This window comes from Cokeromyces recurvatus (genome assembly GCF_025118155.1).
Source record: "Cokeromyces recurvatus strain NRRL 2243 chromosome Unknown BX663scaffold_11, whole genome shotgun sequence".
Classification (NCBI taxonomy): Eukaryota; Fungi; Mucoromycota; class Mucoromycetes; order Mucorales; family Mucoraceae; genus Cokeromyces; species Cokeromyces recurvatus.
Genome location: NW_026251397.1, coordinates 243,438 through 257,597, shown reverse-complemented (window position 1 = coordinate 257,597; position 14,160 = coordinate 243,438). Strand labels below are relative to the sequence as shown.

General features: G+C 30.4%; 5 protein-coding genes across 5 annotated transcripts; 3 read left to right on the top strand and 2 right to left on the bottom strand.

Moving 5' to 3' along the window:
- Positions 1-10: 10 nt before the first annotated feature.
- BX663DRAFT_507858 (uncharacterized protein) lies at positions 11-2,869 on the top strand. Its single transcript, XM_051527402.1, has 4 exons — positions 11-139; positions 237-535; positions 591-1,631; positions 1,773-2,869. The coding sequence occupies exons 2-4, from the start codon at positions 467-469 to the stop codon at positions 2,775-2,777; spliced, it is 2,115 nt and encodes a 704-aa protein (XP_051383197.1). The 5' UTR covers positions 11-139; positions 237-466; the 3' UTR covers positions 2,778-2,869.
- Positions 2,870-4,102: 1,233 nt separating this feature from the next.
- Positions 4,103-6,240, top strand: BX663DRAFT_507852 (ATP synthase subunit beta). The gene is made up of 4 exons (XM_051527401.1): positions 4,103-4,256; positions 4,366-4,408; positions 4,473-4,639; positions 4,760-6,240. Exons 1-4 carry the CDS (start codon positions 4,148-4,150, stop codon positions 5,995-5,997), a joined length of 1,557 nt encoding a protein of 518 aa, XP_051383196.1. The 5' UTR covers positions 4,103-4,147; the 3' UTR covers positions 5,998-6,240.
- Positions 6,241-6,278: 38 nt separating this feature from the next.
- BX663DRAFT_542711 (uncharacterized protein) lies at positions 6,279-7,861 on the bottom strand (the record flags this gene model as incomplete). Its single annotated transcript, XM_051530823.1, has 3 exons — positions 6,279-7,154; positions 7,330-7,419; positions 7,492-7,861. The coding sequence occupies 3 exons, from the start codon at positions 7,859-7,861 to the stop codon at positions 6,370-6,372; spliced, it is 1,245 nt and encodes a 414-aa protein (XP_051383195.1). The 3' UTR covers positions 6,279-6,369.
- A 544-nt stretch (positions 7,862-8,405) lies between these two features.
- On the bottom strand, positions 8,406-9,177 carry BX663DRAFT_507848 (uncharacterized protein). The gene is made up of 5 exons (XM_051527400.1): positions 9,016-9,177; positions 8,932-8,952; positions 8,805-8,875; positions 8,651-8,735; positions 8,406-8,567 (listed from the first exon to the last, which is right to left on the bottom strand). The coding sequence occupies exons 1-5, from the start codon at positions 9,092-9,094 to the stop codon at positions 8,500-8,502; spliced, it is 324 nt and encodes a 107-aa protein (XP_051383194.1). The 5' UTR covers positions 9,095-9,177; the 3' UTR covers positions 8,406-8,499.
- Positions 9,178-12,747: 3,570 nt separating this feature from the next.
- On the top strand, positions 12,748-13,519 carry BX663DRAFT_507845 (uncharacterized protein). Its single transcript, XM_051527399.1, has one exon. The coding sequence runs from the start codon at positions 12,792-12,794 to the stop codon at positions 13,464-13,466; it is 675 nt and encodes a 224-aa protein (XP_051383193.1). The 5' UTR covers positions 12,748-12,791; the 3' UTR covers positions 13,467-13,519.
- Positions 13,520-14,160: the final 641 nt, after the last annotated feature.

Sequence of the window (14,160 nt, the reverse complement as noted above, 5' to 3'; positions counted from 1 at the left end):
AAAAAAAAAAAAAAAAAAAAAAAAAAAAAAAAAGAATTGCTCAATTGAATATAGTTAACTCTTTATTTTATTTTTTTATTTCTATAGGCAGCATTCATAACATCAATTGAAAAGGGAAATGTTGACTTTAAAATTGAAGGTAATACCTGGTTATGCGCATAGAGTACTAGGAAGCATGTCTTAACACACACTTTCATTCTCTCTTTTTTTTTTTTCCTCCTTTTTCTTGATTATAGGCCAAAAGTTATATGAACAAGCAAAAAAACAACTCGAAATTATCGAAGAAAATTACATTAATAATACTCAAAAATTAGAAAAAGATTCGAAAATAAGTTTTACAGATCGTTTGTTTCAAAAGTTAATCAATTACTGGAAATCAAGTTCGATATCCTCCTCTATAATACCCTCAAATGACAAAAAAGAATTAGACATTTCAAGAAAAAATGATTTTCATAATGTCATTTTAATGCTGGAAAAATCAGCCAGAGAATATGGAAATAATGACGCATTATTATTATTAGCTGAGATAAATTTTGTAAGTACTTGAATATGAATTTTAAAAGGCTGAAATGAATTGACTGAAGATATAGTTCTCAAAATATTCATTTCCAAGAAATTATAAAAAAGCCTTTGATTATTACAATGAATTAGCCTCGAAAGGGAATGCAACTGCACAGCAGATGATAGGCTTTATTTATTCTACAGGCATTGGCAATGTGGTAGAGCGAGATCAAGCTAAAGCATTATTATATCATACATTTGCTGCTCATGGTGGCGATACAATGGCTGAAATGACAATGGGCTATAGATATCTATTAGGCATTGGTACAGAAGAGTCTTGTGAAGACGCTTTATATCATTATAAAAACGCTGCTAATAAAGTAATCAGTTACTATCTCTCTGGGCCTCCTGGAGGACATTCGCTTCCTCTAGCTAAAGTTCGATTATCTGAGGAAAATGGAGGTGTATATGGTTATGGTGCAAGTGCAGCAACAGAGAAAAGATTTAAACATACAAGTGGTTCAGAGAAAACTGTCAGTATTGATGAAATTTTACAATATTGGCGCTACTTGGCTTCAAAACAAGATATTGAAGCACAGCTTATGTTGGGCCAAGTTTATTACCTTGGTACTCGTAATGTACCTCGTAATTTTAATGAAGCGTATGCATTCTTCCACCAAATTGTAGATAAAGTGACATCGAGTGGTAAAGTGCATGCAAAGCACAGTAAGGTCATTGGACAGGCCGCTGGTTATTTAGGATTAATGCATTGGCGTGGTGAAGGTGTGAAAGTGAATGAGAGATTGGCACATAAATGGTTTAAACTTGGCGCAGATTTGGGGGATCCTACATCGCAAAATAATCTAGGTATGATGTATTTGGACGGTATTGTGGTAGACAAAAACCGAGATAAAGCAATAGAGTATTTTAAAAAGGCAGTAGATCAAGACAATGCACATGCTCAAGTTAATTTGGCTATAGAATATATTCAAAATGAAGCTACCATGTCTCTCGCCATTCGTTTATTCACGAAGGCGGCTGATGCTAAACATTTGTTAGCCTATTGGTATCTTGCTCATATGAATGAACAAAATATGACCCCTAGGTCATCTTGTCGTGTAGCTGTTTCAGTAAGTACTTTTAGTTTTTTTTTTTTTTCTTTTCAAAGAAGTTTAAAATGAAAACACACACACACACACACACACACACACACACACACACACACATAAATCACAAAAAACAAAAAGACTGACTAACTAATATTATTAAAGTATTATAAAGTAATTACAGAAAGAGGTGATTGGTTAAATCCAACTGTTGAGGAAGCATATAAAGCTTATAAAAATAACGATATGGAGAACGCACTTCTCAAATATATGCTAGCAGCTGAAAGAGGATATGAAGTAGCACAGTCAAATGTTGCATATATTTTGGATAATGATAAAAGAATGTTATATCATTTACCTTTAATTGGATCATTAAATGATCATGATGAGCAACAATCAACTGAGATCATTAAAGGGCTGAATAAAGAGGAGTCTGCATTTATCTACTGGACACGTTCAGCTAATCAAAATAATGTTGATTCTCGAGTAAAAATGGGTGATTATTATTACAAGGGAATTGGCACATCAGTGGATTTTGAGAAAGCTGTTTCTTGTTATCGTTTCGCTGCTGAAATGCAAGGGTCACCATTAGCATTTTGGAACTTGGGATGGATGTATGAAAATGGTATTGGTGTAGCTAAAGATTTCCATCTTGCTAAACGAGCCTATGACCAGGCACTTAATATTGATCAAGATGCCTATTTACCTGTCAAACTGTCATTAATCAAAATGTACATTAAATATTATTGGGAATGGTTAACAGGACAAGAAGTCGGAACTGCATTTGCATCTAATGACGACAATAAAGAAAATCGGGCATCAAAGCTAGCAAGTGGTTACAACAGCCATAAACAACAAAAGAATATCAATGATGAAAGTGAAAAGCAGTATGACATTGGTGAAGAAATGGAGCGACAATATAAAATGAAAAAACAAAAGGAAAAGGAGGAACAAGAAAAACTAAACCAAGAAGATTCTTATGATGACAGCCCATATCGTTTGGATGGCGTCTCTGAAGAAGATGAATTGTTCGAGAGTTTACTAATTTTATCTCTATGTCTACTAGTTGGTTACCTTATTTATGTAAGACAGTTCCGCTTCGGTGGTGAGAATAACAATAATAATAATCAAAGAAATAATGGCTTTATGGCTGACAATCCCCCTCAGTAACAATAACATTCGACATTTTTTTTTATGTAGTTAATTATACATATAATAACATTATTAATAAAAATAATAATATAAAAGAATACTTTACATTATGCATATATTGAAAAAGAAAATACTATAATTAGCATTGATGAATTTTCATATAATTTACAGATCAACACTATTTAATTTGTATAATTACAAAGGAAAGAAAAAGGGCAGATGATGAGACTGCTAACAATAAACTCTTTGGCTGCAGAAGAATAGGAAAAGAATAAGGATAGCCTTATCCTAATATTGACAGAAATGATTATTATTTCTTTTCCTTTTTATCCTTTTGGTTATAGTACGCAAGAGAAGAATCAAGTTTTTCTTTCTTTCTTTCTTTCTTTTTTTGGCCAGAAGAGAAATCAGTAATATAGTAGATATCTTGTATAAAAAGCCGCAATAAAAAGGACATCAAATAAGGGTCAATCGCAACAAAGATAAATAAATTTAGAAATGATGAAGATATAGTATCCTTGTATTTTTTTTTATTCTCACAAAGCAAATAAAAAGAAAGTGTATTATGAAAGGGAAAGTCTGCATTACGTGTATATTAGATAATACAGAAGCTTTGAAATTAACAAATAAAAAAAAATGTTGTTCCAGTAATAAAGTTTGTAAAAAGCCGTCGTATACTACAGTAGTAACAAGATCTAAGCGCTTTCAAGAAAATGCACAAATTATCATTTTCCATACTTAATAGCTATCGATACCCAGTTCCGCTTATCAGAAAGTGAAATAGTAAATATAATTCTTCAACTAAGGACAATTCTTCAAGGTAGAAATTTTAATATTTACGTTATAATAAGTTCAGTCTTGAAGTAAATTATCAATACTGTCTTATTAGACACTCATGGTTCCTCTTTAGTTTTGCGCAAGTAACTTGTCTTACTTTCTATAAAGTACTGTGTAGGCTAGTATCTTTTTTTTTTTTGTTTTTTTTTCTTTTTATTAATTGGCTTTTTGAAAGTTTTATATGCTAAAAGTGCGTTACTTGATTTATTTCCCTTTATCTAAAATTATTAGCTTTTGACAAAAAAGTGCCTAAAACTCTAACAAATAAAAGGAAAATAAATAAATTTTTGTGCCCATAATCATTAAGAAAAAAAAAAAAAAAAAGAAGATAGTACACACATCATTCCCCTTTTCGTCATCACTTAATATTTAATTTCAGCAACATTTTGCTATTTTATGTGGGGCAAAAATATAAGGTGTGTATCTAGCGTTAACTCAGCTACCCAGGGGGCGTGTTATTCAAATTAATACTACGAAAATAATGTTGTTCTTTTTAAATTAAACCCCTCTCTTACTCTCTTTCTTTTTTTTTTTGTCTCCACAAAAAAGAAATGAACTTTACTCGTGTTCTAGGAAAGTCTTCCATTAACGCCATTCGCGTTCAAAAGGCTAATGCCCGTATGCTTGGTCGCGCTCTCGGAGCACAAACCTCAATGGCAGGTAATGATCCGAAATTCAAACAAAATAAATAATAATAATAATAAAAAAAAAAAAAAAAAAAAAAAAAAAAAAAAAAAAAAACTTAACCCACTCTTTTTATCATAACTAGTTCGTTCATATGCTACTGATAACACCAACACTGGTAAAATTCGGTAAAGACAAATTTATTGATGATTGGCTTTAAAGTTGGACTCATCAAATTCATTTTTATTTTAGTTCTGTCATTGGTGCTGTTGTCGATGTTCAATTCGATCAAGAAAACTTGCCTGCCATTTTGAACGCTCTTGAAGTTCAAGGTCACTCTGGTGGACGTCTTGTTCTTGAAGTCTCTCAACATTTGGGTGAAAATACTGTTCGTACTATTGCTATGGATGGTACTGAAGGTAAGAAAAAAAATAAGGGAACAAATTGAAGATTTATATATATATTTAGATATGTATATGCATATGTAAAAAATAATAATTAATTTGAATAATATAACTAAACATAAACTATTTCATTAGGTCTTGTTCGTGGTCAAAAGGTTGTTGATACTGGTGCCCCTATCACCATTCCCGTTGGTAAAGAAGTTCTTGGTCGTATTATCAACGTTATTGGTGAACCCATTGATGAACGTGGTCCTATCAATGCTAAGACTCAACGTCCTATTCACGCTGATGCTCCTGAATTTGTTGACCAATCACCTACTCCCGAAATTCTTGAAACTGGTATTAAGGTTGTTGACTTATTGGCTCCTTATGCTCGTGGTGGTAAGATTGGTCTTTTCGGTGGTGCTGGTGTCGGTAAGACTGTCTTAATTCAAGAATTGATTAACAACATTGCTAAAGCTCATGGTGGTTATTCCATTTTCTGTGGTGTTGGTGAACGTACTCGTGAAGGTAACGATCTTTATCACGAAATGATTCAAACTGGTGTCATTCAATTGGAAGGTGATTCCAAGTGTGCCCTTGTCTTTGGTCAAATGAACGAACCCCCAGGAGCTCGTGCTCGTGTTGCCTTGACTGGTTTGACCATTGCTGAATACTTCCGTGATGATGAAGGACAAGATGTATTGTTGTTCATTGATAACATTTTCCGTTTCACTCAAGCTGGTTCCGAAGTATCTGCCCTTTTGGGTCGTATTCCTTCTGCTGTCGGTTATCAACCTACCTTGTCTACTGATATGGGTGGTATGCAAGAACGTATTACAACTACCAAGAATGGTTCTATTACCTCTGTCCAAGCTGTCTATGTCCCTGCTGATGACTTGACTGATCCTGCTCCCGCCACTACTTTTGCTCACTTGGATGCTACTACCGTCTTGTCTCGTTCAATTGCTGAATTGGGTATTTATCCTGCTGTCGATCCTCTTGATTCTAAATCTCGTATCCTTGATCCTCGTATTGTTGGTGAAGAACACTACAAGGTTGCCACTGAAGTTCAACAAATTCTTCAAAACTACAAGTCCCTTCAAGATATCATTGCTATTTTGGGTATGGATGAACTTTCTGAAGAAGATAAGCTTGTTGTCGAACGTGCTCGTAAGATTCAACGTTTCTTGTCTCAACCTTTTGCTGTCGCTCAAGTTTTCACAGGTTACGAAGGTCGTCTTGTCAAGCTTGCCGATACCATTCGTTCCTTTAAGGAAATCTTGTCTGGTAAGCATGATCACTTGCCTGAATCTGCTTTCTATATGCAAGGTGATATCAATGATGTTCAGAAGCGTGCTGAAGAGCTTGCCAAGGAAATGGGTTCTCAGTAGATAATATTGTTGTAACTTTATCTCATTCTTATTAGTTTTTTTTTTTCCTTCCTTTGTACTTTTTTCACTTTATCCTTTTTTTTTATAACAGAATTCTTAAAATTAAAACATATAGTAAAAAATCATCTATGTTTTTTTTTCTTAAAAAAAAATGAATGTATACAAATCTTTACTGAAGAATGTGAAAAAAAAAAAGAAGGAGAAGAAAATTTTATACCAACATGTTATATTTGTATAAAAAAGTTGATTAATAAGTAAATTAAAATAAAAAACATTATTTAAATAATAGAAGCAATATGAATAATAATAGTAATAATAAAAAAGAAAAATGATGGCTTCTGTTTTCGTAAGTGAATTCTCAACGAAATTTTTCTATGACTTTATCCCTTTTTTTTGAAGGAAAGAGGCATCAATGTGGGATAACATACCCACTTGAATGATGGGTAAATCGAATTGTATTGGCTGAAACCCTTTAGAGAGTGAGTCTATTGTAGACAAGCTTGGAAATGAGCACTGGCTATCAGAGGATTCTAAAATATTACGGCAGCGAGGTGTATAAAACGAAGTGGAAGACGAAGTAGTGGTAGTCATAGGCATATGCATGTCCTGGGTCATTGATATAGGTGGAGATAAAGGATGCATAATATGAGTAGGTTGATAATTATAATGATAATGCTCTTCATTATTTGGCTGAGAGGTTGTGGTGATCATAGTTGATTCTAACAGATCAATATCACTCCTTCGTTTCTCTGAAAACTCATATCCTGTCATTGTCATAGAAGAAGACTGTTGCCCTAATTCGATACTATTAGGTTCAGTTGTTGAAACATTTCGTTGATAATAAGACCTCAATGAAACACTATCTCTATCACCACTCTTTTTTTTCTGTTGTAACTGGTGTAAATTTTCGGATGTAAAATGAGTCGTAGAATTGACGTTACTTTTCTTATTGTAATGCCCCATATAATAAGGTTTATTGGGCTGTTCTTGATCTAATGAATAATAGGCTTTATCAGGAGGAGAGATAAGCATAGGTTGAGAGAAGCGTTGTGGGGGCGCTTCAATAGTAAAGATAGTAGTAGGTGGAATAGGAGAACGAATTAAAGTGAATAGCGTGGCTAGTAAAACTAAAACCCAACCTCCAACTGCTGCAAATGCTAAAAATAATATTTATCAAGTTAGGACAATTATCCATTTTCTTTCCTTTCCCCTCCCCCTCCCCCCCCCCACACACTGCTCCTTCCTCTTTGCATTTTTTTTTTTTTTTTTTTTTTTGCTGCAATTCCCTTATTTTTAATAAGTTCACCTCCTGTCAATATTATTAAAATTTACCTAGCATTAATGCAGTATTAAATAATTCACAAATGTCATTATGGTTATGGATATGTATAGTATTGTTAAATTGGCATGATGAAGTTGATTCTATGCACAACAAGGAAAAGAAAAAAAAATTCGATAAGAATAAGAGTATACGAATATGTGAAATACCTTTACCTTGAGAGTAAGTTAGGATAATTAAAGTAGCAACTGTCCATAGGGCAATTAATATAACAGACATGACGACTTGAGTAGCTGAAATTATTCTTGGTGAAGAAAATGGAAGATCTGGTTTAGAACCAAGACGGAAATATAAATGTATATGTAGGAACAGGTAAATGGTAGCATTAATAAATGAAATTGAGCCTAAAATAATCAGCATATAATCTGTCGCGCTAAAGTGAGTGCTGACAATAGCACGAAGTTGTGATGAACTTTTCAATAAATATAATGCTGTTGAATTCAATATAATAACAGCTAAGCTGATCCATTGTACGAGTACTAATAATGAAAGGTGAAATGCTGACTCTTTTTGAGCCCGTGTCATGATAGAAAAAAAAAAGGGAAAAAGAGAGAGCAAAAGGAAGGAATACTTTTATAAATTAAAAAAAAAAAGAAAGAAAGAATAAATGACTATACGAGCAATAATAAATTATATATATATATATATATTTTTAATATACATTATTAACTCTTACATGAGCAAAGAAGTATATCACTACTCTCCTCTTTAATAGAATATATATATGTATATATGTAATGATATTAAAAGTATATTAAGTGTCAAATATAATAAGATTGCATTTCTTATCTTTACTCCTTACGTTATAGCAACTTATTATTACATAAGCATTTTGCATGACGATATATACCATTTCCCTTCATATAAATACATGAAAATAATAATCATAAATACGAATATAAATAAATATAGATATAATCTCCCTTTATTCACATAGTACACTGCAATGAATTAAATACTCTTTACTACCCATAGTCTCCTTTTTTTTTATCACTTTTAATTTATATTCTAAAAATTTAATTAATAAGAATAACAATATATTTTGTATGTTATTAATCATAAAGAAGTCCTTAACCAAAGAAGTTTACATTGTATATATAAGAGGAACATTGAATTACTTTTTATTATCATTACATATTATAAGATCTGTTAAATGTAGTTGTTTATTTCTTTGCATGTCCTGCAACATCACCAAACTTAATATTGCCTTCTTCATCGTTTATATGTAATTCTATGTATATTATATAGTTAATATCACATGTTTTTTTTTCGTATTTATATATATATAAATATGTATCTATTTATAATATTTACTTGGTGTACTAGCTCCTTCTTCCCTTACTGCCTTGACGCCATTTTGTTTTAATAAAGAGCATACTTGATCAGCTAGTTTAAGTTTCTAATTGACAAGCATGTTATTAAACGTGAATTATGCTTGCTTATTTACTTATTTTTTCATGTTGCATACTTCATCTAAAACATCAACATTTGCTTCATTTTTATATTGCATAAATCTTGAATAAGTTTCCTTTCTAGCAGCTAAATAATTTATACTAAATACACTTTAAAGAGTTTCGGACCATAGTCTATATTACCTTGAATAGCTTTTACATCGCCTAATAAAACCAAGATTGTTATTCTCCATGTGTCAAAATAAGTGAATGCATGTTATACTCTACCTGTAAATACTTCTCTTTGTGTTTTTAAAAGGCGACGATAAGCAGCAATAGCAGCCTGTTTAGAAGGTGAGATTGACATTTTCTAAAATTAGTTAATAATACAGCGTTTTGGCGTTTAAAAGTATAGAAAAGTAATAAAATAGAATGAAAAATAAAAATAAATAAAAAATGAAAAATGAAAATAAAACATCATCCAAATTTTTTCTAGACCAGACCAACATTAATTTTCTGTAGATTATAAGCCCAATCCCCAAATTTCAGGAACTCAACTCAACTAATTGTATTATGTCGTTAACCATAAGAACAAGCAAAGTCGATATAAATTAGGCACGATATGGTGGTACAGATGATATTTTTAAAAGGAAAAAAAAATAAAAGAAAGAGAGAAGACAAAAAGAAAAAAAAAAGCACAGTTTGAGACTGTTCATTCAATGTAAAGAAGAAAAATAAAGACAAAGCTTATTTCGCGTCTAAACAACTACTTGGACTCATACTATTGAATCCTGAATCAAAGAAATAAAAATAGCTATGAAATAAGTTTGTTAGTATTCAAATATATATGTCTTGTTGATTCAAGGTACTGATCTATATGGATTATTTATTAGGTGTTATAATGATCTGATTATAAGCTCCTGATGTCTTTTAAAAAGTGTTATTTTCTTATTTGAATCAAAGACGACCTGAATTCCTTTATCAGAGTTATATAAAATAGGTTTAGAACTGACATAATGTCCTATTTAGTTGACACGTCTAGATGATTGGATATCAATATGGTTTATATTATTTACAAGATGCGATACAATGTTTTACTTTATAGTTTATCCTTTATTATGTAATTTATGTACTATAATACTCCTTATGCTTATACCCAGAGCTCGTTCTATTACACCCCCAAAGTACTAGAACTGAATTGTCGATGACTGGCAGCATATTTGTGTTCTTTAACGTGACAAAAGTTAATATATAAGGTCTAGATGGATACAAATACTATTGGTCAAGGCAGGGCGATCCGTTGAAGTCTCATTATTTTGATATTATATTCAAGCATGATGGAGGGAGAATTCTATTACAATTTGAGGTTATAAGATTAAATAGGATTCAAAGTACACAAATCAGATATATTATGATAATGTGAATTCCATATAATCACCAGCGTATTCTAGGAGCTACACTTACGAATAACTTAGGATATAACGGCATGTCATGAAATGTTGCTTATTTTCAGCAGGATAATGACCCTAAAATGTACATCAACGTCTACTAGAAGCAGATTCTCGATAATGATGTAATCTCGATCAATGAATGATTATCTTAGAGCCCTGAGTTAAAATCAATAGAGTACTTATCGCAACACTTAAAATTGAAACTTAGTGTGTATGATACTGGGATTAAAGAAAAATTATTTATTAATGGCGAAATTGTATTGATAAAGAATACGATATTTTTACACAAGACAAATGTAGAAGATAAGTTGAAAGTATGCCAGTCAATATTCAAACCGTACTTTCTACAAAAGTTGGTCATAAATTGTATTAATATTAAACGATGGTGTGAGTGAAAAAAAAAAAAAAAAAAAAAGTTCACATGCTACTAATGTTTTTGAATTCAATTTGCACTTTAAAAATAGCTTAGCTTTGTGTCTCCTCTAGTGTTGATTTTTCTCTTTCTGTTGTCAAGATATAGGTCCAAATGTGTTAATCCATAAAACATGTAAACATTTTTTATTTTAATTTTCATCTACTATACATGTTATAATTGTAGGAGAAAAAGCTCTTTTTGTTGTTGTTGCATTTTTCGTAAAATTTATTATGTCTGATGATTTGACTTAATGAAATACGGTAAAATATTACTTTGTATAAACGACTAGACACTGATCTCGTCAGTAGGCTCTTATTACAGACCCAATATATTGAAAATATTATCGTTGAATATTTTTTTTTAAGTTTATCTCTTCATTAATATCACAGTGCTCTTTTTACTATTTTAACTAGAATGGGAACATAGAAGAAAATAAATAAATAAATGGAAACATATATGAAAGTATTACTATTGATTTTTCATCTCGAAAAAAGTCAAATATTCTATACTTTCCCACCATCAAAGCAATACAAATGTGTCAACTCGCTTATTTTAGTGAAAATACAGAATGTAGTTGACGTCAAATTTATAACTAGAGTAAACAAATATTGCTTGAATATTCGATATAAATATAAGGCAAACCCTATAGTTATCGTCATGGCAGCAAATAGATTTAGATCGAAGAAAAACACGGAGAAAAAAGTCTTAATCAAAGAGAATAACTATTATACAACGGCATGTAAACATTTGATCAAAGCATTTAAAATATATTCCCCTAATACAATTTCAGATAACATCTTAAAACCACTTATGCAAGAGTATCTCATACTTATGTATTTCCTTTATTACCAATAAAGATTAATCCTTACATTAGAAGAATAACTAGACCTAAATCTACAAAAAATTATTATCTTCTTAACTTGCCAGCCAACTAAATATCTAAGCCTCTTAGCGAATATATTAAAGTTCAGGCATTGAATGTATGTGGTAGGATTAAACTAATATTAAGAAAAAATACATTAAAAGTGACATAGAATTCATTTCAAAAAGTAGAAAAATATTTGCACCAGAAGAAGATGGGGAAGTGGTAACATCCATTGAATAAATTGAAAGTACTGACCTTTTCGTTGTAAAAGGATTAAAAAGATAAAAAAGATTTAAAAGGAAAAAGGAATTGAAATTAGTGCTACGAGGAGGGTCAAAAAATAAATAAAAAAACTATTTATATATTTTGCAAGTTATTTGATATTCAACGAAAATTGATTGTAGTTATATGCTGTGCTTGATTTATAAAGTATTATTATTATTAAATCTTTGAAGCTGAATTATCTTGTTTGTTCTTATGTTGTAGATAATAAAACTGTATTCTTTATAGTGCTACCAATTTAATTACACTGTGTAGTGCTGAATTAGACTGATACAATAGAGAAGAAAAGTATTATATAGATAATGTAGATAGCGTTGGCAGGATTAACGAATCCAACAATAGCTATAACAATATAGATCATAGCAATAACAGTGATGACAAGGAGCCGACTAAATTTGATCCATCAAAGTATATCAAAAAAATAAATCAATCTAAAGTGATAAAAGGTTATTTTAAAGGCTTCCTCTATTCAATTGGTATATTAAAATTTCATGTATCTTTAATAGCTATCACATTCTAAGTTTAATAGTTATAGTTGAATTGATTATGCATATGATTTTATTTTCATTTTATAGATCGACTTTATATTAACTTTGTAACGACATAATACAATTAGTTGAGTTGAGTTCCTGAACTTTGAGGATTGGGCTTATAATCTACAAAAAATTAATGTTGGTTTGGTCTAAAAAAAAAAAAAAAAAAAAAAAAAAAAAAAAAAAGTCTGTACTAAACATACTACAGTACGATAGTGACTATTGTAAAGAAATTATTACTGATAATATCCGACTAGAAAAAAAAGAAGTTTGTATATATATCAAACAGTTTATTTAAATATTATTAAGCAGCATAAATTGCTACATAGAACTTGTATATCTGTTGAATTTTAATAAGATTTTTTTTTCAAAAATAGTGAAAAATGTCAACCAAATAATAATGATATACATTTTGTTGTGACAATTTTTTTTTTTTTTTATGAATAAATTAAATATTAATTGATTATTATTAGCTTTTTTTTTATTATCATTTCTTTCTTTTTTCAATAAAAAGAAATATGACAGATAATAATAGAGAATTTTCTTATCGTCTTACAGAGAGTATATTATCACAAACAGTTAATAGCACTGTATCTTCTTATCAACAAACAACCCCTAGACTTGTCACTCCTTTGCCACAGAATGCTATAGTAGTCCAGCCTAGAGATTCTGATTCATCTTTTAATAATTATATTGGAACTCATTTTAAAGAGGACGCACCTGTTTTACTTGATCGTTTAAACGTAGCAACTCCTACTCATCATACACAAAAACAAGACCCAATATCTTCTGCTTCATTTTGGACATATCTGTCAAATGATTTAGATGCTAAACCACCTCATGTATTAACTTCTCAGCAAGATAATAATAATGAGAAAGGAAACAATAACACGTGGTCTGAATACGATTCAATTTTTGCTGAACAAACTTCTTCTAGTCATTATCTAACTGTTAACCACTTTTTTTCGTTGGGTGCTTTCTTATTCTTATTTGGATTCATCTTTCCTCCTTTATGGTGGATCGGCTCGTTTTTTCCTGTGCAAATGAACGATGAACTATATAGAAAATATGATAGTGATTATAAAATGATTAAAAGATGGAGGACTTTGAATAGGTTTTTCTCACTAGGTTTTAGTACTTTATTGATTATTGCCATTATTATTCTAGTCATCATTTATTCAAAGACAAAATAATACTCTATTATTTATAATTCATGTATTCTGTATATACCCTTTCACTCATCTACCAATCTTATAAATACTTTTATTATATAAAAAGAATGTTAATATATAATACGTTTTTAGCCTATTAAAATTGAAACTGTAACTGGAATTTTATACAAATATGTATATGAATCTATATTTATATATACATGTATATTGTCTGATTTCGAAAACAGTTTTTAGGCATACTGAAGAATTGGAGACTTTTTTTTTTGACTTGAGAGAAGGTTATACTAACCAAGTTAAAAAAAAAAAACAAATAGCATTGGTGTTTTATTTCATTTTATTTTTAATTCCTCATTCGTATATCTGTTCCAATAAGTTACAGAGTGGTGCTTAATTTAGCTTGAACAGCTTTGAATTCTAGTGCTTTGACAAGGTTTAGCAACGTGAAGGGTCAACTTAGTATTTTCGTTTAAGGGATTTCTTTTTATATAATTCTTAATTTTATTAAACTAATTATTTTCTCTTGAGGTAAGGAAAGAAAAATAAGGAGGCATGTGCTTTTTTTTTCCCTTATTATGTTAATCATAGAAATATAGTAGTAATTTTTTTTTTAAGTTGTAAATACCAACTTCAACCAGCTTGACTATATTGTGGACTTTGATATACTCTTTGCTTTCAATTTAATTTCTTTTCTTTTTATTGAAGTTATGGGATTTTG